This window comes from Xiphophorus maculatus, chromosome 1 (genome assembly GCF_002775205.1).
Source record: "Xiphophorus maculatus strain JP 163 A chromosome 1, X_maculatus-5.0-male, whole genome shotgun sequence".
Taxonomy (NCBI): domain Eukaryota; kingdom Metazoa; phylum Chordata; class Actinopteri; order Cyprinodontiformes; family Poeciliidae; genus Xiphophorus; species Xiphophorus maculatus.
In genome coordinates this window covers 13,245,936-13,271,382 of record NC_036443.1, presented here as the reverse complement: position 1 = coordinate 13,271,382, position 25,447 = coordinate 13,245,936, and the positions used below count along the sequence as shown (strand labels likewise).

General features: G+C 42.1%; 1 protein-coding gene across 3 annotated transcripts in view; it reads left to right on the top strand.

Annotated features, from left to right (window-relative positions):
- rere (arginine-glutamic acid dipeptide repeats) overlaps positions 1 to 25,447 on the top strand; it is a 177,258-nt gene that overhangs the window by 99,904 nt on the left and 51,907 nt on the right. For all 3 annotated transcript variants that reach the window (XM_023331958.1, XM_023332018.1, XM_023331911.1), the window contains exon 4: positions 24,279 to 24,384. In XM_023331958.1, coding sequence (XP_023187726.1) covers positions 24,279 to 24,384 — 106 coding nt within the window. The remainder of the gene's footprint in view (positions 1 to 24,278; positions 24,385 to 25,447) is intronic.

Below are 25,447 nucleotides of genomic sequence, written 5' to 3'. Positions count from 1 at the left end.
GACAAGGGAACACGGCATATTCTCTCTGGCATATTAAAATAAACCAGTATTTGAGACGTGACCATGTGAAAAAGCACAAAGTGTATGGAATACTTTCTTGAGGCACTCCATTTGACTAATAATTAACTTGAGTCTACTGGTAAGGCTTTTTTTATCTTAAGGTGATGTCGCTTACAATGTTACATTCGATTATTACTCGTCTATGAGGCATGACACTCTACTAATCCTGCCTTTTTTCCATTCTCTCCTCTTCTGTCTCTGCACACTTGAATTTTCACCGAGGTGAAGCCTTTAATCCATTCTTTGTAATAACATTAGGTCATTTAGCCGAGGTGGCGGGGTCACAGGCTGCAGCAGCTGCTGTTTCTGTGCAAACACGCTCTTAGGCGGTCACGGCCTGCAACGCCGTAAAGTATTAGTCCTACTCTGGTGTCAGTTTGCATGCTTGGATCGTCACTCAGTTTAAACTGAGACAGGCATGCATCTCTCAGACAGCGCCAGAACTTGGTGTCTTTAGGGAGGCAGGTGAGATTGATTGTCCACATGTGCACGGTGATAAATTAAAACAGCAGCCAAAGTTAAGCTAGCCCAGTTCAGACCTGGATAGAGCTGCATCCAGCCCTCCTGGTGGGCTTGAGCACTGCACTCAGTCCTCACTGTGGCTTCCTGCCGCCTCTTTTTATCTTCTTGGGTCGAAAGCTCTCTTCTTTCTCCCCCATTTTAGCTTTACCTAAATGCTGCTATGGAAACCAGCTGTTCAATCATCTTTTTCTCTCCCTCAGATAGACTACCAGAGGAGAAATCAGAACACAGTTTTAGGTGTTGGTGTGATGATCACTTTCCCAGATGGGGAGTGGGTGCAGCCTGCAGACAATGGGGGGGGGTTGCCTTGTTGGAGGGGCCAGTGGTCAGAGGCTATTTAAAAGCTCAATCAATGGCCACCTCCTTCTTGGTTACTAAATTATTCATCTCAAAAGGCTTCTTCTTTTACTTTCATTCGATTAGCAGTTGCAAGCTTCACAAAGATTCATTTGTGTTATGCAGAAGACACTACATAAGAGTTTTTCTTCGGGGGGAAATAATCATCAAAGTTTCACTCCTAAAGTAAATTCACCAAACACTCTTAATGCAATGTGATGCATCGTTGCGTTTTATCTTACAGGCTTTACACAACGAGATATCAACCTCTCAGTCATCTAGGAGTGTCTGAATTTCAATTTCTTTTATCTCATGAGTGCAACTCCTCCATCTTGTCTGTGTTCTTTTTTTCTTTTTTTTTTTGGTTCATTATTTTAAACGACCAGAGAAATGTTCAGCAGAACTAAACCGCATCCTGGATTGTCTGAAATCACCAGAAACACTAAACAAAACTCGCTTTTCTTTCTTTCCCTGATCCTCCACAACAAAGACGCCTCTGAGGTTGTAAATTATGCCCACCTCTCAGACATTGATCACGCGTCCCAGCTCCGTTTTGTGAAATGCGGTTTAGTTTTATTTATTTTTGCAAAGATTCAGCCTAGAAGTGGGAGACGCAGCACTGAGATAGTCATTTGTGTTACTCTAAGCAGCTAAAAGATCACACAGACGCGCTGATCTTGTAAAATTGATGTTGTCTTGTTAAATCGGCTGCGACAGTTTTCCTGCAGGAACGTAAACCGTGGATGGATAAAAGATTTTATGTATTTTATAAAAATTGCAGAAATGATTTCAGTTTTTATTTGTACTTGGTCAACATTGAACTAAACAGTATTTTAATGACAGGCAAAGCAGTTTGATTTCTGCAGAAAAGCAAAATTACTGTATATCCTAAAATAGATCGTCTATTTTTCGGGGTGGTAATTTTGTTCTAGAATTTGTTTCTTTTCAGCAACTAAAATATGATATGGTTCACGCTTGCTTTATTTCGCTCAGGTTTTTTCTTTAGTAAAGACCACTGGATGTTTGTGGTAGTAATTAATTTTAAAATTACAAGCAATAACATAACGGATGAAAATAAAAAACACTAAATTACAACCAAAAATGTTTTGTCCTAAAAATATTAACATTTGTAGGATGTAAAGAATACATGGCTCTCAAACCTTTGTTTTTTATGAATTAAAATCTTAAAACTATAAAAATCCATAGAGTAAAAGGAGGAGCTTTTCCCTGAATCAGCCTTTGTTGATAAACATCAAGTTGTTTCACTGGGTTACATTTGAAGGTATCAGAGTAAAGGAGGTTAAATACAAATACAAGCCACACATTGGTAAAAAAATGATTGAAAACCATGAATCATTTTTCCTTTCTCTTCACATTTATGAGCCCCTTGTTGTCATTTTATCTCCCAGAATCCCAATAAAACCTATTTGCAAGGTGCTGTAGTTGGAACTGGGGCTTGAATTGTAGACAAATCTTCTTTTTTTCTCCCCCCCCCCCGCCTCTCCTCACTTTGTTCTTTCAGCGTTTTTGTTTTCAGTGTCTCAGTAGCTGCATTGAACATTGCTCCTGTCTCTTTCTTGGTCACCCAGCACTGAGTAAGCAGACACTAAACACATTTGTGTGGACCGGTGAAGCTTTAATTGGATTGCCCTCTGCTCTGGAAATGGAAGGCTAATTTTATCCCTCCTCCCAGTCTTCTTCCACATTACCGCTTTCTTCTGTCCCCCTCATTTTTACCTCCTCCTTTTTCTGCGTCTACACCTTTTCCTCCCCCCTCCCCCTTTCTTCCTCTCTCTCTCAGTTGAAGTAGATATCTGGCGTGCTTCGCCGCTGGTTCCCAGCTCAGCTCGGTGTAATTTCCAGCTTGTCCAATGTGTGACATGCCAATAAAATACGAATGAGAGAGAACAGGAGAGGAGAAAGGGAAGGAGGGGCGGCGGCTGCAACGCTGTGGAAGTGGAGATTTACAGTGGTATCGAGTTCACACGCTTCCACTAGGGTCCTATTTCCCCCCCTTCTCTTTCTCCATTAAGGAACACATGGTGCAAATTAACTCTTGCCAGCAGGGAGGGTAAAGGGAAGGAAAGAGGGAGGAAGGGCATCGGTCAAAGAGAGGAGCAGACGGGAGAAGAGGAAATTTCAAGGATTGCTGTGAGGTCTCAGGAATGTCCAAACTCTGTACCTTGAACCCGCAGCCTTTAAAACAACAGCAACATCCCCACAGGCTGCGATCCGCCGCGGCTCCCCTGCAGCACCTCCACAATCTCACACAGACCCGCTGACATTTTGTACATGTGTTGCAGCTTGACTCCCAGCTCACCCCATCTATCCTCCATCTCTGGATGCTTGTTGATCTAATGCAATACAACTGGCGCACATGTGCTCGAGCTTTGATCGCGAAAAGAAGGATCTCTGTGTGTCCAAGGTTCACTCATATACGGTTTCTCAAAGCAAAGGCAGCCAGGATGCACACTACTGTGCAAAAAACTGTGAAGCCACTTTCAATCTCTTTCTGCTCGCCTCGGTTCGACCATCTGCTGGATGTCGACTTCTCTCCTTTCCTTTTTTTTGTTTTCAAAACGCTTTTGGAAAGATGATCTAAAAACACTGGTAGCTGTGTCTGTATTGGGTTTGTTGCGGTGCTCTTTTTTTTATTTACAGATAATGGGTTTTGAGAAGTTTAGAGCTTGAGATATTGTTTTATAACCCGCTTTAGTCTTCTCCACACATCTTTGTTCCTGACCTTTCTGCAGAGTTTCTTGGTTTTCACGATGCTATTTATTTCCCAATGCTACCTAACAAACCTCTGGCCTTCGCAGAACAGCTGGATTTATACTGAGACTAAATCACACACAGACTCTTTCTGAAGGCCAGTAGTTTCACTGGAATTTATTTAGAGGTGTCGCAGTAAAGTGGGGCTGTGCACAACCAACAGAATGCAATGTAGAGCGCTTAATGGTGAAGTGGAGTGAAATTAATTCCTTGTTTCTTTGTTCTGTTCCAAAAAAGAAGAAAGCAAGCTTTACTGAAACTTTACTGAAAAATCTACTTCAAATTTTAAATTGCCACATAGTTTTTTTTCAGCTAATAATTTTGGTCATAAAACCTCAATAAAACATGTTTAAGTTGACTTAAAATGCATTCCTGCCTATGTTATCTATGTGCAAAAATAACATTGACTAATTCCTTGATTTTAGAGATCTATTTTTTTTGTTTTTTTTAGTGGACTCCAGAGTTGTGTACGTACCTTAAGAAAAAAGGGCAAAACAACAAAAAACTAACTAAACTCTTTTCAGAGATTGTCATGTCCTGGACTGAGAATAAAAGAAAAACCTTTACTAATGTGGCTTGTGGTTTCCGACTGATTTAAAAAAAAATTAAAAGTAAAAATAAACAAAAAAATCCTCTCCGTTGCTTTTTTAACACTCCACACAAAACAGTTTCAACGGTTTTAATTTATGCTGTAATGTCAGATCATACCTGGCTGCTTCAAAAGAAAGTAGAAAATCACAGCCAAATATATGTTTTCCAGTTTTTGTGAAAAGCAAAATGTACAGTGTTTTTTTTCCCACCCCCAGACACACAGGAGGAGGATTATGTATTTTCCATGCGGTGCGTCACGTTTCCGCCCGCTGTGGTTGGCGTAGCATGCGCTTTGATGGGCGAGTCTAAATTGTTTTTGCCTGTCTGTCACTGCCAGTGGATGGACTGAGTGAACCACAGCTGCCAGTGCTGGAGGGGGGCGCTTCACCACACTTGTGCACACTCTTTATTTAGTCTGCGGATAGGTGTTTTTTTTGTTTTTTTTTCTTCCCAGACAGAAGAGATTGCACACTTTATTATTCCTTCATTGTCGCTCTGAACCACCCTAACCTCTAAATTCTCCTCCATCGCGCTCTGCTCTTTGCGAGAACACACCTCTGACTCTCTCTTCTCTTTTCAATTTCTTCCAAGCACGATTCCTACTGAGATTCCCCAGTAAAGCCTGCTTGTTTTATTTTTTGCCTCAGTCCTAAAAGTGTGCTACAAAGCAGCATAAACACATCCGTGATGGTAAAGACATTTCCTGCCATCAAAGGGCCGAGCTGAGCTATCCCCCTCAGTAGCTGTATTCATTTCTGCTCCCGCCACGCTCAAATGCTCTTTGTTCCTCTCTTTATAGGAATGTACTTAACAGTTCGACTGTGTTGTGTTTGCGAACAGAGCCGCCTTTGTTCCAGCAGGCGGTTAACACTTGTATACAGAGCAAAAGGGGGGAAAGTCTGCATTATTAAGCTCAGTTAAATTAGCTGAACCACTGTTTTAATGAAAAGATTTAAAATATGCAGACCTCCCTTAAGACTCTTTCTCTCTCTGCTCAAATCTCTTCTGTCTTTAGCAGAATGTAAAGGCTTCTTTCTCTCCCTGAGCAGTTGTAAAGACAAGCTGCTGCATTTCACTCTGTTTGGAGCTCAATTTTTTTTTTTTTTTAATGTTTTGATCCATTTAGCTGCTAAAACAAACTGAGTGGGTTTTAAATTCTTTTTGAAGCAGCAGCAAAACAAGTTTGTTGTGTCAGATGCGCTTTGTGGAAAAGTACTTCGTCAAGCGCTACATTAAAAAGCATTATTTATTGTTATGCTCGACCTCCACTGCCTCACTTTAAAGCGCATTAACGGGACGCGGTGCGTTTTGATCTGACTGTGAATTTGAGCTTGTTGAGCTCAAAATTCGTTCTTATATGTCCATGTAGTTGGAAAATTGTGTCAGATATTTTCCTGACCACTGACATGAACACTCCTAATGTGTGGAAGTTGTTACTGAGTGAAGAAAACTCAGCTATTTTCAGGAGAGGCAGGGTTCAGTTTCCCCCAGTGTTTTATAAGCCTGGCGGGCCACCAGGTTTTACTTGTGCCCCCACCAGGCTAAGCATTGCTTATTTATTTTATTTCTTTTTAAAATGTTTGTATTTTTAAGGCTTTATAGTTGGTTTTCAGGTATTAATCTTTTAATAACGCATAATTATTAAGTGATATTTTCAAGTCTACTGTCAGCTTTAAACATTTTTTAAACTCAAAAACTCGGTGGACTGCAGGATGAATGACTGCCGAGGCCCCCCAAACGCTGGGCTTAGCACAAAGTGTAAAAATAAAGTCAGAAGAAGATGTAATGATAAAAAGAATGGTGAAATATGTTTGCATTTCCTTTAGGCTGCTAGAGAGTGAGAGAGAGCAAGACTTGTAACAGGGAGCAGGAAGGCTGAATGGAGTATAGGACAGTTTCTTTGCTTAGTTGTTTTGAGGATTTGAGAATGTTGGTAACTTTTTGGAAATGTCAGAGAATGGATCATCTACATTCTCTACAGAATGTAGATCTACATTTTATAAACATATTTTTTGCACTTGCTTTTATTAAATAAAATGTGATATTGAAGTTTTTGAAATATTCACCCGCAAATTATGTTCAGATAAACATCTTTACAAAAAGACAGTCATTACATTCCCTAGAATAAAACATTCCTTTTGGAGCCTGTTGATCATTTTGCCTTGTTTTATTTCAATATTAACTGAATTATAGCTGCAGATCTAAGCTTTACGAAACAGAGTTCAGAAACCTGTTTGATCTGGCTGCTTCGATTGTTCTTGTGAGATCTCTATCATTCTCGCTCTCTTAATGTCGCTCTGCTTTTATGTCTCTTCCTTGCTGTGGGCATCACAAAATATTTTTACTCTGGCGACAGAGGGCTACGCAGAAAAAGAAAATAACATTCACACTTCTGGTTCTTTCTTCACACTCCTTGTCAGGTGAAATGTGATGATTTAATGTGCAACCCTGTCAGAGCGGCTAATGGAGTCGGCGTACGAGTGCAGAGACTCTGTCCATCACGAGGCGGAGAGTGAGGAGGAGCGACGAAGGTGATCGAGACTCTCTTCCTCTCCTTCCTGTAGAGCCGAGTTGTGCAAACATTTACTCAAAACGCTTACTTCATTTCATGAGCATGCACAGTGAAGCGGGGCTTGTATTTACACTTTTCTATCGGCCGGCTGGTGACAGGGTCTAGAGGGGGACGGAAGAAAGTTTCCATTTAAAGAAGGCTGACTGGTTCCCAGAGTATCGCGCTGAAAATAGTCTCCTTCCAGTCATAAGGCTGATTTCTCTTGGCTTTTATGGGAGCATCATGCTTACCCCAGCTCTAATCGGGACTTTTAAAAAATAAGTGAGCCCCTTTTTCTGGACAGAAACCAACTTAATTAGCTTTGGACCTGTTGACGACGTTTAGTCCAAATAACAGGACTACTGCCGGTAATCGAAACGGAGAGAAATATGAAAGAGAAAGTACACACTGCCCTTACTCCCTCCTTTATTTGCACCTGTTAACATTTTACTGTGGGCCCTCCATCTTGACCATCATCTTCCATCCAGATCCTGTAATACATATAAAAGTGGCAGCGGCGGTTATTCTCGTGAGAGCATGTCTTAACAACCGTGCTCATGCGAGGATCGCCTTTGCACAGCAGCAACTGACCATAATTAGGTGCAAACAGTTTGTCGCCATGCGAAAATGCCATCTAAATGCCAAATGGCAGCGAGGGCGTGTACAATATATGAGACCTGTGGCCCGGTTGCTTTAGACTCCCGGCTGGGTTGTTGCTGGTGCCAGAGAGAGGTTACAATAAGAGAAGTGCCCGCACTCGCTGAATCAGCCCACACTGGCCTTTGTTCGCTTAACAGACTTCTCCTCCAAAACCTTTCATACTTTGTAGGCTATTGTTAGCTGTGCTGGCATATGGTAAACAGCAGCAGAGGGCTGGTCTGCTAATTATTATCCCGGTCTGGACAGATGAGGCAACAGCTCCTGATGTTTGCACGGTTTAGACGAGCCATACTTTGGCTGTGGACATGCAGAGGGTTTTCAAAATTTACAAGGGAAACCTGTAAGCTTACAGGGTCTTATTTCATTTTGAGGATTGGTGGTTAGAATATTTCACAGTGAAATGGTGCATCTCTTTAATAAGTGCTGGCAGTTCCTTCTACAAAAAGACACTGTGTAAATTGGGCCATTCTTGTTGTTTGAAGCTAACAATGTTAATGAACCAGATCTTTGCTGTTATATTTCATGCTTAGGAATAAAGTTCAGCTGATAACAGTTTTATTACATGGTAATACACCCAACTTTGTTTACTCTGCTCAGAAAGCGTTGTTCTTCCCACGGTCTTCTATCGTGTTTATTGTGTTAAACCTTAAATGGTGTTGTCCCAGTGTGATTCGATTCCCTCAATAAACTAAACTGTATGCAGCGTTTATCACACTGGCCACTAAGTAGATGATTAAATGTTCCATATTGATAGTGGCAAATGTTGCAATAACAGTTTGTCTTGAGATAAATAAATTAAAAATGTATTAATTGGTTTTGTATCAAAATGTAAAGTAGTCTAAAAAACTACTGGAAAATAAAAACATCACCAGACTTTATGGAAAACGTTCCCTTTGGTTATTTTTTGACAGTGAAACAATTTATTTAGTTTGTAAATTACTTTTCCAACTCTTAACCTTTCAAACTTTTTTGAGGCTGTATCAAACATGTGTCACCGCATATATTCCAGGCATAGAGCGCCTGAATGCATAGCATCTAAATTATTAGCCTAGATTTATTCCAGTTCCTTATGAATTGCAGATAGCACACAATGACTGACGCTCTGTTTCACTTTTTTTTTCACTGCATTGTTTTTGTAGTCATTCAGAGCTGAGATCGAAATACAAATTTGATTACCAGTGCGCCCCTAGTGGCACGGAATTGAATTAATATTTAACCTCCCGGTTCTGCAGCCGTACCTGGTTGATATTTGCTCTTTTAAAGTATTTGTATAGTTTCGACACTCATTCCTAGCTATTTAAATGAGCCATGTTGACTCAAGCGGACAGGCTTATAGTCTCTATCTGGTGGGCGCTGCACCACAGCTCCTTATAAGGAGGTTGTATTAGCGCTGTGTGCCTCTGCACAGAATCACCAGGTGTCTGGAGTCCACCTGTCAACCTCTACCACAGCCCTCTTTAACATGAGCCATGGGGAGAAAAAAAAGAAAAAGACAAACCACCATAGCAGATTCAGCTTGATGCCAGATGGCTTATGTGTTATGCTAACATGCTGTAACAGCCGTATTTATTGTGGTAATATGTCACGCTAAGCTCGCTTTCTTTTTTCTTTTCTTTTTCCTCTTTAAAGAATGAAAAGAAGCAGTGTTTTCACAAGGCTGGTGCTGCAGCCGCTGAACTTTATAGCCTTTTAAAGTACAGCCCGGCTACATTTCCCCGCATCCCCTTCCAAAAGGCTCTAATGCTTGTGTTTGCTGCACTGTATGTGAGCAGCCTGTGTAATCACTCCTAGCTGGCGGGCTCTGGGGGGGAGAGACGGAGAATCAATGCAGTGGCCTGTGAAGAGTGGAGAGAAAGGAGAAGAAGGTGGAGGAGAAGGCTGATCAATATCTCACCAGCAGGGTGGGGTAATATCCACTTCACGCAGAGACGCCAAAAACAGCGAGGACTGTGGCAGCAAGGCTCTGTGGAGGTGGGGTGGAGGGCGGAAGAGGAGAAAGAAATGAGAAAGAGAGGGTAGAGGAAGGAGGGGCGGCTGTAAAAAGATGCAAATCTCCCAGGCGCCGGTAAACAAGAGGCTCCGTGTCAATCAAGTCGCACATTCAGCATTCTCCTCTTTCCCTCAACCACCACGACGCCTGCCCATTGGTTCAAGACGTTGGTGGGGGGGCGTGGCTTTCCGATGGTAATGTATGGGCTGCCATGGCAATGATACCCACTGTGCCAGAGAGTCATCAATAACCACGCCCTGTTGGGTACCACACACTGTTAGTCTGTGTCTGCCGGATCATTCAATCATCAGCCGATCATATCGTTCTTCACATGCAATCCATTACGCTCATCCACTCTTCCAGAGAGCCGGCTGTAAGGGGGCCCCACGCAACCCTCCACACCAGGACAGGTGGACGTCAATCACAGCGACACCAAACGATGAGATTCAGAAAAGAGAAAGAATGACATAAAAACAACTGTTTTAACGTGAAGCAACTTCATTCACAAACCCCGGGTTGCGTGCCCTTCAACAGATCTCCTGCCCATGCTGATTGCACGGCGTAGCGAACTGTGTCTCCCTTCTGCTTGATTTCACTTCAAAGCCAAGGCTGGGCTGCGCCTGAGCGGGGCTGTTTAGAGCTGGGAGACAGGATGTAATGGCGGACAACTGAGCTGTGCGTTGTAAATGGACACTTCCTCTGTGGTGGGTAGGAAGTCCCCGCCAAACCATATGGTCACACTGGGATGCGCAGATTATATAAGTGTGTGTGTGTGCATTCCTTTGAACATACTGATGTTTTTTTTCTTTTCATCTGATCTTAATTATAAACTGACTTCTCATCTCCTATTGAAGCTTTTTAAAGAAAGCACTAAATGTCTTTGTCTGCAGGAAAATCTTTACCTTACCTACCCCATCCTGAACAATGCTGCTGCTGCTGCACAAAGCAAATGCAGTCAGTTTGCAAGTGCGTGCATGTGTTTGCATGTTGAAAGAACGCTTTTTGATTTACAGGCAGGCACAGATAAATGGGCGGAGAAGGCTTTGATGTGCACTGGTTGCACCGAGTCGAGATGTTTGTGTGCTGTTCAACCTCTTTGTCTCGCTCTCTCGTCTCTGTGGGTGCTCCCTGCCTTGTGTGCGTGCGCGTGGGGGTGCGCGTGTGTGTGTGAACGATAACCACCGTGTTTTACACACACTGTTCATCACTGCTCCACTGTTTTCCTCTTGTTCGCAATTAGTGAGGAATTGTTTACTTAACCATTTGTGTTTTTATGGTTTTACAGTTTGGGAAGTCTGCATTGAGGGGTTGCGTTTAGATTGGCCCGGCTAAAAACATGCGTTCACTGTTTCAATGCAACATGTAGACTTTTTTTTTTTTTAACAAAATACACAACCTTATCTGGCTGAATATACTACAAAAGCATTGAGCTCGGCAGATGCATTTTTAATACAATACAGCTGCAGATACAAGAAGCTGTCTGCAGCTTCTTGTGTAGTATTCACAGCGTATCTGCTCAATAAATACAGAAGGATTCGTCTGTTGCTTCGCCTGCGCTAATTTTAATAATTTATACATTGGTATGGCCTTCCTCTTGTACAACCAGTTTTTACCCTAATTAAATACATCAGCTTATCTTGAAGTGATTTTTATCTAAGCTTTTTATTGTAATATTTTCATATTCTTATAGCTGTTCACATACTTGTTTATAATAAACAAATATGACTTTTCTCCATTTTGTCATGTTAGAGCCACAAACCTTAATGTACTGTACTTAATTGGGATGTTATGTGATAAACCAACTCAAAGTGCTGGTTTGTGTAACATGGAAGGAATGTAACTCATAGTTTGAGTTAATACTTGGCAGAACCAGCTTTTCCCACAATTACACCATATTTTCTCGCTCACTGCAGGATGAAGAAGTGCCCAATGAGATGTTTAAATGAAACCCGACCGTGGTTTAAACATATCTGTAACTGTATTCCCTGATTAGGCGACTTCTGGAACATGTATTTTATTCATGGGTGTCGGTGTAAAGAGGGCTGATGGGATGAAAATTTGAAAGCTATTAAATGCCTGCACTTTTACAGATTATTCGGGAAACATTTTCCCTCCACTTACTTACTACTTTGTATGCCTACCACATAAAATAGTGGTTATAATATGACAAAACGTGAAAAGGTTCAAGGGGCATGAATGCTTTCAGGACACTGTATCTCTTAATTTATTTCCTCTTTTAAAATAAACGACGTTGAGTCTTTTGTACATATGGAAACTCAACTACACCTGTTTGAAAAGAAACTGGACACCTCTTCTCCCCTCGTGTTTTTTTTTTAGCTTTCATCTTAAAGATTTCTATGGTTTTAATCACCCATTAGCTGCATTGTTAACGTGTCCTGTCAATAACTCTCAGTCCATAATTCGAACCGGAGAGGCCTTTCGATGAAGGGATAAAAGATTTCTGAGAAACGAGGACGGGAGTCCATTTTCTTTTATTGACGCACTTAGAAATACCATGACCTTGCAGAGTGAGAATTTACACCGGTTTTATACTTGCTCCACATTTAGGGAAGTAAAATGTTTTATCACTGTGACTTAAAATTTATTATCAGTTTACACATTTTACAAACGTGGTTTCCTGACACACGCTTAACCTCGTCCTTAATCATCGGCGCTGTAGTCTGAGGGTCGCGCAGCCCATCTCGCTCCAGAACTGAGCCAGCCTTGTTATTGCAGCTGTGTCGTCTACAATACACCTCTTGTTGCTGCACAGCAGGAGGCTGCTCTAAGCTTCTGGCCTGTGTGTGTTTGTATGGGTGTGCACAGTCTAGTTCTTTTCCAGAGTTCATACCGCAGCTTCTCTGAGTGCCATTTTAACTGTTTAGTTTAAAAAGGCCCCGCAACCTCTTTAAATCTTCAGACGAGCATCGACTAGCGTGTTTCATTTGTATCTTTTGCTGATATACTGTCACACACTGAGGCAGGTAATTTGCATGTGATTATTTGCATATTGTACAACCCGAGCGTGCTTGACAGACCACCCACTGCTCAGCTCAAGCAGCATCTGGCTGATACACAGCTTACATGATGTATTACTGATACAGCCAGTGTCATCACTGGAGACTGACAGACAGGCGAGGTCACCTTCAGACACGGATAGAGGAAGGGTGAGACGGACTGAGAGATGGATATCTTTAGAAGCAGATAAAAACAGTACAATCACATATGTTCAAGCTTGCGTTTTCTTCAAGGCTGTGTGTAATGTCGTCTGTCCAGTTTCACACGTGCTGTTAAGATCTGTGTTTGCATGCTTGCACTACCCAAGCATGCAAACCCCTTCTGGACACCCCCTTCTCCTTTTTATTTTTCTCTGTCTGAAGCTGGTTATCTCCACTCCTCTTCCTCCTGGGTGTCCGTGTTTGTATTTGCGTGCATGTTTGCAGAAATTAGCTTTGGCATCTGTGTTGTTAGGGGGAATCATAAATATAATCCAAGGCTGATCTCCAGTTTTCTTTTAGGTTTGGGTTGTTGACTTTGGCGTTGAATATTTTTTTTTAAAGGTAAATAACACAAAAGAGAGCAACATCGGAGATTGATGATAGATGTAGTTTTGAATCTAACAGAAAATGAAGGAATTACAAGATCCCTGTTTCTGTGTCAAGTATTTTGCCCTAACAAACTCAAAAAAGTGCATCAGATGTGTTTTTTTTAGATGAATTAATTGAGTGACAAAGATGATTTTGATGCGTTGAATGAATTGGGATGACAGAACAAATTTGTTAGTATTTGTTGATGTTGAGCAATAAATCACTAACAACATATATTGCAATAGCAATAATAAGTACGTCAGACAGAATATTCAATAATGCCACTGTACTCCGATCCAGAATCGCATAGCATTCTGGGGGATGTTGGCAGAAAAAAGACATTAGCTGCTAAGCAAGGTTGGTGGCATCATATTAACTAGCTAACTCACACTTTGGTTACCTAGCAACAGTCTGTTGAGTAACATATGCATCAGTTTCAGTTTCACCATGTAGTGTTGAGTGAAAGTAGAAAATAAGTACAACAACCTGAGATAAAACTGGAGAATGCATGAAATATCAGGTCACTTGTATGGCATTATTTCAGATACTTAAAATAAAAAAATACTCAATAATTGTGGATATATACTGATATAAAACCCTTCTATATCGTGACATATTTTGCAGCGATGTCATCCAGCCCTATCAACCGTCAATCGTGCAGATCGACAGAAAATCTGCTGATTCTGATCTCTGTTTGATAGGTGCAGCTCTAACACCAGGTCTTATCAGGGACATTCCTGAAAGTTTTAGAGGTTTTGAAACTGTAACTATTTCAGACCTTGAGATAACATGTTACCAGTAGCCAGTCTGCTCCCTGCAGACAGTCCTCTGATGGCCTCACACCTGCACTAAGATAATGCATACCAATGCTTTCCTGCTCACATAAACATGCACACATACTCCTTTGCCACCAGGTTTTATCATCTCTCTCAAACCACGAAAGCCTTTTCTGACTCATTCCTTTGCACACTCAACCTTTCCGCCCTTCACACACATCGCTCCGAAAACCTACCCTTAAGCCCGCCAGTTAAAAAGGTCTGTGTGTATGCGTGTGTTCGTGTCAATTACACTAAGGTGAGACATTGATTAGCATAGCCTAAAGCAAACCTTCTCATTTCCAGCCATTCTTCACAGCATTCAATCAGCACACAGCTCTATCTTTGCTTCAGCTTTCTCAGGACTGCCACTGGTGGTCGTACACACAAGAGGGTTTTGGATTATCTGCCTGGGCAGACATCCAATATGGTAAATCCACACAGACTCGCACACACACAAGCTGATATCCTTCCTGCACACCCTTCCCTGTGAGCTTTGCTTTTCTGCAGTGGACCAGATAGTGTTCAAAGGAATTCTCATTACCTTCTCACTCTATGATCATAAAACGCCAAGTGGTTTAACAGCTGAGCAGCACAAAGAACATCAATATTTTAATGTTAGCATTAAACCACATTTTAGGCTGCAGTTCTGACTCATCAGTATTATCCTTGGACCGGACTAGTCTTAGGTCATACACATGAACATCTACACTGACAAATGCACTATGGCGTAAGAAAACCTTAATCCTTCCACTTTTTGTCACATTAAAACCACAGACTTCTTACTTGTTTTCTTGGGAATTTAAGGGAAAGACCAACACAATAATTGTGAAGACAATGGAAACTCCAACATGACTTCGATATCATTCCAGCTTCTATCATAAGTGCAACTCTACCAATACATGCTGGGTAGGGAGCTAATACTTTATTGTAACTTTGAACAAGCTGAGATGATATGCAGCTTGGATGAGAGATTAAGTTAATCTGCAAATAGTAGTTATGCCCTCCACAAATCTGACCTTTTATAGAAGACTTACAGAAAGAAAGCCTTTGTTGAACAAAAGGCATAAGAAAATGTCTTTGAAGTTTCAAATAATCCAATTGAACTTATTGACCTCTTGCCAAAATGCTTTGTTTGAGACAGCTAACAGTGCACACCATTTCATGCCTACTGTGAAACAAGGTGGTGGGACTGTTCAGTAGGGACGCATGGAAGCTGATCAGAGATTATAGGAGGATAGATGAAGCGAAACGGAGGATAATTTTTACAGAAAAACTTGTTAGTCGCAAAAAATGTGAGGTACAATTTCCGACAGGACAGTAACCCTAAATAGACCGCCAGGAATATAATGACATGGTCTGCATCAAAGAATGTCAAAGTCCAGACCTAAATCCAACTGAGAATCTGTGGCAAAACTTTTAAATTCATCTGAACATTTGCTCTCCATCTAATCTGACCTGTTTTGCCAAAATGAATGGATAAAATTCTTAGTCTCTCAAAATTCTCAATGCAATTCTCAGTGCAAAGCCGATATAGGCACTGAAAAGACTGGATGTGGTTCATGCAGTGAAAATTAGCCTTGCATGTTAAACAAACTTGACTGTTCTATGCTATTTGGTGTTGGTCTATTACATAAAATCCCAGTAAAAAGACATTAAAGTTTGTAGCTGTAGCACAAACCTTTGTAAGTACGGCATTCAAATTTAGTCTAAATCACAACAAATGTTTTGTCAGGAAAGGTAATAACTCCAGAGTATATTCTTCATAAGATCTCTCCTTCTGCCTGAAACAGTGCTGCTCTCTTTACCACCACTTAGCTCTTCTTGAGTTTCTTGGCTAAAAACTGCCCTGCGGCAGAAGTGTGTTGGAGGCAAAGACAAATATTTGAGTTGGACGCAGCGTAGCTTTTTCATGAAGCAAGTAGTCAACATTAGTGTTCTCAATTCTCACTGCTGTTCACGGTGTCTGGAAGGGAGAGCACCATGGTCAGCTTGATGGATTTGTCATGCTGCCTCTGCCTTTGGGAAGCATTTATATAAAAGGGGAGATTAAACAAATACGGCTCCAATTAGCCCTCTTTGTTCCTAAAATGGAGTGGAGCAATGTGTTAGACCTCAGATGGAGTAGTCATGTGCTGTGCTTGTGACTCTCCACTGTGTAAAGGGGGCCTGTTGTTGCCTGTATGATCTACCATTAGTGGCCCTCAGCCCTGAAGTCTTAATTAGTGTCATCTGTGAATTTCATGTGACTCAACCCCCCTCATATTTTTCCCCTCTACTCCTCTCCTCTATCTGTCTTTTGTCTGGATGAGACCAGGACCTGTTAATGTTCTCCGATGTGTTGCTGCCTGTCATTAATTTGCACAGTAAAGCAGCTAGTGATTCAGTCAAAGTATTTTATGTTTGTCTTCTGGGGTCCAGGACTGGGGGAGGTTGGATTTAAGTCAGGGATGGGTGCTCACGCCTAGAAAGCACTCACCCAACATACACAAAGAGACACGAGTAAATCTGCCCGGTTTGACTCAGCTAATGCTCATCCAATCCAATATGGACCTGGGCTGACAGATGGGCTCAGTGTGTTCAAAGCAGAGGGTGCCGATTTAATATCCAAACAGGTCAAGCCAAAAAAAAAAAAAATGCGGAGAGAGAGAGAGAGACCCCTGTGTAGACGCGGCGCAGAAGTCCTGCCAGCAGCGCCACCACAGCTGGGTCTCACCTCACCTCCTCACTGCCTCCTCCTCCCACACTCTCTCCATTTGTTCTTGCTGCCAGGCAGGGAAGCAGTTTGTGCACAGTCCTCCCTCTCAAACATTGTAATCAGCATTTGTTTAGTGTTATTATTCATGCCTCAAAGAAGGAGGTCCAGGAGACAATAGGTAGCAAAGAGTGTAGATTTAAACCCAGTGAGGATAGGAGTTAGATTGTGCTGCCGCTGGCTCTGACAAACTGATCCTGCGATGGTTTAGTTTACTGCTTACACCCAACAGGCACCACTCCACTGCAGTGTCAGGAAATGAATGATACTTTCTCTGATGTTCTTGGTTTGCATATACACACATACACCATACAAACAATGTTTCCCCAATTACAGATTTATTTTGAATTTTCATTTTGTCAACTGTAGATTTACTTAAATAGAACCTGCCTGACAAAAAGTAGGCTTTAGAAAAACTTTTAAAAAACACATCATGTTTTGATCTGAAGAAATTCATGAACAGATGAGAATAAAGTCACTGACAACTACCAGTCTGGAAAGGGTTAGAAGCAATTTCTAAGGCTTTGGGACTCCAGCAAACCACAATGAGAACCATAGGACAGTGGTGAACCTTCCCAGGAGTGGTTAGCCTTCCAGAATTACCGCAAGAGTGAGTTGGTGACTGATGCAGGATGTTACAGAAGAATCATCTAAAGCACCGTAGGCCTCTGTTATGGTCAGTTTTTGTATTTCAGCAATAAGAAAGAGAGATACTGGGCAAAAACGGTGTCTATAGAGAGTTCCTAGGCAAGGCCAAAAATCGTCCTGATGATCCCCAAGACTTTTGAGAAAATAGTCTGTACCTAGATGAGACATAAGTGAAACAATTCAAACCTAGAGGTGGTGAGGGTGGTGGTGAGATGGTCTGGGATTGCTTTGCTGCTTCAAGATCTAGATGACTTACTAAATTTTGCTCTCTAACAAACAGTTCTGAGGGGAAATCTCTGCTCATTAAGTAAACTTGAGTCATTGAGCAGGACAAACATGTAAAATCCACAATCCTCTAAAACGGCTAAACAACCAGAAGCTTAAATTCAGCAGATGCTGAGAACCCTTCACTGTAGCTGAATTTAAAAAAAGTCTGCAAAGATTTGTTCAATATTAGGATTAGTTGGATCTAAAACAACTAAAAGTGACAAGAAAGCAAAACCTGAAGAAATCTTTAAGGACGTCTTCACACTGTTAGTTTGTGATCTGTCCTTAAAAACAATCTCCCTTGTCAGTCACTGAGATGTTGGAGATTGTATGACCACAGCAGATCCTTTGTATCCTGCCAGTATACATTGCCACACATACACAGGTTTTTGGAGCGTGTGCTGGTGTTCTGTCGTCCAGATGGAAGTGCTTATTGAGTGCTGGTGTGCTGGCACATTGCTTCGTCTCAGTGAGAGCAGGAGAAAATGAGGGAGGGGTGGAAAACCTTTCCAATCAGATCCATCATCTTACTGTGTGCGTGTTTATACAAGTATATGTGTGATCTTCCCAGCCAGCTTTTCCTGCCCTCCCTTCTCTAATCTTATCATGTCGGAGCAGCAGATTAGTCCTCCCAGATCTCATCTCTGCCTCCAAATGCCTCAATCAGCCTTTTGTTCTTCGGTCGTGCCTGCTCTTCTCTAGCGACAGGCAAGGTGAACATTTCCCCATGCCGCCCTCCCAGCCATTTTGAGCCCTGTGTCGGTGTCACACAGCCACCAGCCCTGATCTAACATACCAAATGCTCCCCTACCTCTGAGACATTAGCTAACTAAGCTGTTAGCTCTGCAGCCTCCTAGCAGAGTCGAACTGCTTGGCATTCCTTCCTAACATCGAGTCTCTGCTGCTGCTCTTGTCTGTTTGACCTCCTCCCCCTTCTTTCCTCCCGCCTCGCCTCGCTCTGCGCCATCTCATTTGTCTGCAAGTTTGAGATCTATCTCGGCTTCTTCACTCCTGGTTGCCTCCTCTTGAAGGAAGCCATAGATCCTGGCTGCCGTTGTCACCAATGTTACGGGAAGTGTGTGCGCTGACGGTGGAGGTGGTGGGTCACTAAAAGACTTGGCAGAGGAAGAGGAGAGTGTTTGGAAAGCGCAGAAAATAAACAGAGGTTTCCTGTTAACAAGGTGCACTGCTGAGGCTGTCGTGTGGAAGCAGGGGGATCTGGTTTTGTTTAAAGCAAAGCCCCATTAGTAAGGTGCTGAGAGCAGGAGGAATCTGGCATTAGAGTTTAAGCTTATGGCTTGTAATTGACAGGATGGCAGTAAAATGAATGCCAGTTTCAGCAAATTTGAGAGAAACTTGCAGGAATTTGGACTTGGCACAATATTATGACAGCAACCAGCATGACAAATACCAACGCAACCTTTGATTCCTCCGCTCACCCAGAGAGTGTCATGAGATAATGGGATCCTCAATATGTGATCCATCCCAGAATTTGGGTAATAACTGTCCACAATGAACCTGAACTCGGTAACTTTTTAGTTGCTACATTTGGTTTACATGTGGCCAACTCTGGATTCCACTGTTTTTCATTGTCTCCATGTTAAAACCAGAATGTTAAAAAAAAAAAAGGGGATGCATGTTACAATAGCAAGGACGTTGGTATGTTAGTCATATTTTAACATGTTGGTATCAGCCCGATGCATAAAACTGTGCTGACCTTAACAACCAATGTTTAACAAACTGTGTGTGTTTTTCAAGAGGGGAGGAGGTTGATCATGTGGTATTTGTTTGGTGATATTATAGTGATGCAGTGTGTGATTGTAGGGAAAATGTCAGCTGTGTAGCTGTTTTTAATGGTGTTAAAAGGGTAGTTAAATATATTTGATAATATTTTTGATAATATTGGTAAATTTCAGCCATAACGGCAATATAAATATCGGGTATCGGTGCATCCCTAAAAATAATCATTCATTAAACAGAAATTAAGAGTAGTGTTTCGCCGGTGAATAGCCAAAATCACACATCTGTCAATGCAACATTCTTAGTTTGGTCTTATGGATGTTGCTGATTGAAGAACACTTAAGGTTAGCAATTTTCAGTATCAGTTCAGTGTTTAAGAAAACAAAGGTTGAAACACTCTTTAGTATGAATACTTCGAGTTAGCCATCTTCAGCATCATTTGGTATTTAGAAATAAAGTCAGAGGAAGCTCACAGATATAGAAACCACTTTTAAAGGAATCAGTATTTTCTACGTAGGCTGTTCATTCAAGCTGCCACTTTTGAGCTCAGTTTTTCAGCAGACAGCAGGTAGACTGAACCTATTAAAGCAAAGTTGCTGCGTTGTAATTCTTGTTTGAGCTTTAAGCTGTCATGGAGCTTCCAGGATTTGCAAATGTTGGAAGCTATTTCAGGATCTCAGAGCTGAGGGAAGGATCTGCATTTTCTAAGAGACATGGCATAATACTTGTACTTCCAAACTGTATTATCTGTTGTACAGGATTTGCATCCATCCATAAAATCATTTATCTAACCATTGGTCCATAGTCTATACACTCAATTCATTCATCTGCACAGCCATATTCAGTCTTAATTTAGCTTTTAAAAGCCCAAATACAGCTTTATTTTAATGAAGAAAGGTGCAGAAATTCAATGGATGTGATTAAATGAAATTTCCACTAGAATAAGCGATTTATTTTCACCAACAGTTTTGATCTGTGCTAATAATTTTGCCCATAAATCTGTAGCTCCAGCTGCTTCGTTGGCGCTATAAAAATAAAAACACTAACTGGAATGTGTTTTGCTATGAAAAAAAAATCACCATCATTCACTTGTTCTTTAAACCCGAATCCATCCTTCTCTCAGTCTGTCTTTTTAAGTGTATACATCTGTACCCCCCTCCCCCCCATCAAATGACCTAGCTGGTTCTTTTCACATTTAGAGACAGCACTTATAAAGGCTGACCCTTGTACACCCCCTTTTACTCCCTATCTTTGTAGTATTGTGGCTGCATTCAGGGGCCCCGGCTCCAGAGTTGACTGCACACACATGCGGCCACACAAAGAACACTGCACAGCCATTATGGACCTAAGGGGCCAGCCACCTTTAGCCAGTCAGAGGCAGAATTAACTGGCTCACACACGTCTCGGGTTTGTCTTGGCTACTGGGAACACCGAGGTGAATGCATTGTTTGTTTGTTTGTCTATAGAAGAAATTTTGACAGACTGAGTATATATTTAAACCTCGTCATGTTTACTCTCTGAGGAATGGCTCTCCTGTGCTGTAATCCCTGTCTGATGAGTAAGCCGAAGAACGCCACAGGCCAGTCTGAGCCACTGGAGGGAGGGGTTGCCATTGTATTCATCCCCCAAAGCATGACTGTCAGATTTATATCACCTCAGTGAATAAAGGGGTAGCTTTGTACCCTGGGGGGTTTCAGTAAAGCAGTAGGAGGACGGCTTTCATTTAACATCTGAAGGAAATGAGATGGTCATACTACTCCTATCCTAATCCAGCTACTTTGTCTTTCCTTACTTTGCCCCTTTTTTTATCACCTCTAGTTGTTTCCACATTCTCTCTTTTTGTTTTATTTCTTCCTCTCGATAGTGAGCTAGGAAGGTTTCTGGCCCTTGTGCAGAAGCATTCCCAGGGTTTATGGCCTGTGTGGAGGGAGGGCAGCGCTGTGTTTAGCCTCTGGCAGGACAGACAAAGATGTCTGACATTGTGCGAGGCTCAGCCATCCTCAACTCTCTACGGGGCAGCGTGGAATGTCTCTAATCAATTCAGCATTGTGGTTCTCGTATGTTCTCGCTCTGTCATTTTCCGTGGCAGGCTTAGCAAAAACCCAGACAATGCAACTAGTAGTTCTGTTCACCGGGCCCCGAGCTGTCTGTCATCTCACTTCATTTTCTCCTTGCATTATCTACTCATTTTTTCCAACCAGTGTGTTTATAGAATTGCGATAATTGAACACTGTGCTCGACTCCCACTACGTGCTCCATATGTTGCGCACTATCTGTCTTTCTTTCTGCTTCCACCCCCTCCCTCTTTTTTTTTTGCCTGAGAGGGCTTAACGCTGCTTCATAGCAGCAATCTGCTCTGCTGAGTGGCAGCTACTCTGCAGTGACAAAGACGCTGATTATAGTGGAAGTAACATTTGGTATCTGCTTTTTGTAAGTTTAGATTAACCCTGTGAATGTGCTTGCATGTTTCTACTTGTTGTACAGTGGCACGAAAAAGGGTGTTCTCATGTTTTTTTTGCTTTTTTTGTCACACTCAGATGTCAAACATTCAACATCAAAGATAATCTCGTTTTTTTTTAAGGGGAAAACCCCTAGCCAACCTGACCCTATGTGAAAATATAATTACCTCCCTTGTAAAATGATGGATTGAGTGTAATTAATCATAACTTCACTGCCTACATCCAGACCTGATTACTGACTGACATACATAATGAAGAAATCCCTTAAATAGAACCTTTTAGAGAACCAAGTAGGGTTAAAAAAACCCTCAAAAAGCAACATATCATGTCCAAATCCAAAGAAATATCCTCTTTTGCTCAGAAAAACTATAAAGGGTTGCAAAGCTATTTCTAATACTTCAAGACTGATGAGCAAGGAGAGCCATTTTCCACAACAGAAAAAACAGGAAACGGTGGTGAACCTTGCTACCAAAATGACTCCAAGATCACATAGACGACTCATCCAGGAGGGCGCGAAAGGCTTGACTGACCTCAATAAAGGTCAGCGTTCATGGTTAGACAAGAAAAAAGTATCCAGATTAAAATGGCATCTAAATTAGAGGTACAGGGCTAGAACAACAAAGACTGGGACTACTTGCCTAGTCTCAAAGTCTAGACATTAAATCATCCACTCGTTCTCAAAGTCCTCTTATATGGCTCAACTCAAACAACTCTGCAAAGGAGAGCGCGCCACATCTTCTCAAAAACAAAAAAAGACATCTTGCTGTTTAGTCCAAACCCTTAATGGAAGTTGTTGTCGTTAGTTATTACATTTAATGGGCTATTACTTTTTCTGTTCAATCAGATTGGTTTGGATAGTCTGAGAAGAGCGCAATTCTTTATAAATCACTGGGAAGCTGTTTTTGTTTTTTCACCCCAGGTTGTCTTTAGTCTGACTTTTTTTTTAATGTGTGTTCTTTGATGACAAAAAAAAAAGCATAAACAGAAGAAGTCTGCCTTTGCGCTTTGATTTCCGTAGCAGAGAACGTTGCTCAGGTAGCATTTACAGTCTCTTTAAGTCATTAAATATGCATAAGCTCCAGATAACGACTCGTTCTGCTGTTAGTCCTAGAAGGCGAAAACCGTGTGGATAAGACGAGGCTGGCTGACTGCTGGGAGATGACGTCACTGCACAGATTTCTTCACACACAGTGTGCCTGTGTGCTTCGGGGGGTGTGGAGTGGGGAGGTGGGGGAGCTTCTTGTCTCACTCCATCAGTTTGGGTCTCTGTTGAATCACAAGAAGAGTCTGTGTGTGGCTGCACAATGTGGCGTGCATTCTCCTGTAATCATCCAGAGCAGTAAATGCAGCTGACTGACTGCATGCCAGCTGCTGTTTAACACGTCCAGGCTCACTTATTCGCTCCCCTCCCCGCTCAAGAACTGCAGAGAGTGGGAGAAAAACAGGAGGAAATAAAATGAAGATGTGTTGGAGGTTGTAGTGAGAAGTAAAGGAGAGGATGGATAAAGCAGAGGTGGGCTCGAGGTTTCAGGGAGGTGATGATTTGCTTGGCTGCATGTGCGCTCCATCTCCTCCCTCGGTGACAGAGCATAACAATGTAGGCTTTAAATATCTTTGCTCTGACCTCACACTCACATACTTGGACGTGGAGAGGGCGGATGTTAAGCGTCTGGCTTTGATTACCGTAACCTTTTACCCCGCTGCATATTTCCCTCCTCTGTCTGCAGGTAGTGCAGGTGTCTCGGTGTGTTTGCTCGACGCGCCGCAGTCGAATCTGTAATAAAGATGGTTCGGGCCAATAGGACTGTGTCGCATTCCTGCACCCAGTCGAGAGCAGCCTCTCCTGGTGCTCTCTTAAGCAACTGTGACGCTCTTTTAGGCTTAATATGAAGGCACAATAAATGTTTCATTTCATGAAATGAAAACAGTGTTTTGCCCTTTTCATCCTTCACCTCAGCATGGGCCTCGGGTTTTATGATTTCTGTGCAAACTCTTCCCCCCTCCCTTCTCTTTCCTTTACCATGTCTGTTTTTTGTATTCCCTTTGGCTTGAAAAGGCTCTTTACTGCCTTAGTGCTGCCACTTGCTGGCCAAATAATATATTACAGTAACTTTCTGACTTGCACTTAATAAAATGCCCAGTTGGTGGCAGCAATAAGAAAATGAAGTGGAGACTATAGAAAGCATACGCTATAAGAATAAGCTCAAAAGATTGTTAAAAAAATATTTTTTTATCATAAGGTGAAAGAAAAAAAAATTAGTGATCCGCCCTTTTCCTCTCTCCACCACTGTTTACCTAATTAAATCTCTAAATGCCCCGCAATCCCTTTTTAATTGACTCTGTGTCTCTGCAGGCTTCTTGGCGTCTCTCTGTTAGTCATGAACAATGCATCTGCACAGAGTCACCGCTTGCCAAAAAGGCCAGCCTGTGACGTTGTAATCAAACAAAATGATGTCTGTTTATCTTGCTGTGGAAGCTTTCCGTGTCTCCTGCTCACTCCCTCTCTCGCTCTCTCTGTGTTTCAGAGTAAACGGGACCATCTGCTGATGAATGTGAAATGGTACTACCGCCAGTCGGAGGTGCCCGACTCCGTGTACCAGCACCTGGTGCAGGATCGCAACAATGAGAACGGTGAGAGCGGGGCGCAGGCTCTTTGACACATCCACACCATGCACAAAAATAGATACCCTTATCTCCGTGCATCGCCAGCCTCACACACACATGCTTGTCTGTGCTCCCCCCGGTCTGTTGGGTGATATGAGAGCTGGCTGTGAATTGCATCTCAAACAGAAACCAGATGACACTATCCCAGGCAGCCAAGCCGATGCCGTGGATCCGTGCTGTTCCCCGGGTAACACTCCCTCAGGCCAGACAGCGGCACTGTCAAGTGTTAATAACCCGCGGTGTCATGTGGCCCTTGAGCACACGCACTCTCGACACCGTCAGCACCAGAGGACTCATCATGCTCTCACACATACACATCCACAGGAACACGGGCCGTGTCAAGGACAGTTTGCTGCTCGGTATCAAATCTGAGGACTGAAAGGAAACATGGTTATGTGCATAAACCTTAATAACACATTTACATTGCTAAACAGTGTTTAAAGATCACAACTAAGTTAAACATTATTATGTTACTGTAAACCATCCCCATTTTATTGTCACTGTCCCAAAATGATAATACATTGCAAGTATGACAATGTAATATATTTTTTGTTGTTAAAGGTTTCTTTAGGATAAAATAAATTACAAAATAACTCATTTTAAAACTTGGCAAAGCAGTCATACCCGGTAAAGCAGTAAAAATGTGCATTTACTTAAAATTGCAATAAACTAGAAAACAACCAGTAATAAAAACAGAATGAAAAAATGTTACTATCAAAGAACCTGTAATATGACCATATAATCAGTAGTTAGTCCTTAGAAAATAGAGCTTGACTAAGAATCCGACCTTAAAGAAATCCTGAAATCAACATCGACCATTAAAAAGCCTGAAAGTTGCGTCTCTGCTTTTGCTTCAGTTCAGCTCAGCATGGCTGTTGTTATCAGTCTGTTCCTGCAGCCAGGAACGCTGGATTTTCAGAGTTGTGGTCACAAGGCCGGAGCGGGGTGGCCCCACCAAGCCAAGGCTCTCGACCAGATCTGTGTCAACTTGCACCAAGGTCACTTCAGCAAGCGTGAAGGTCGACTCTAT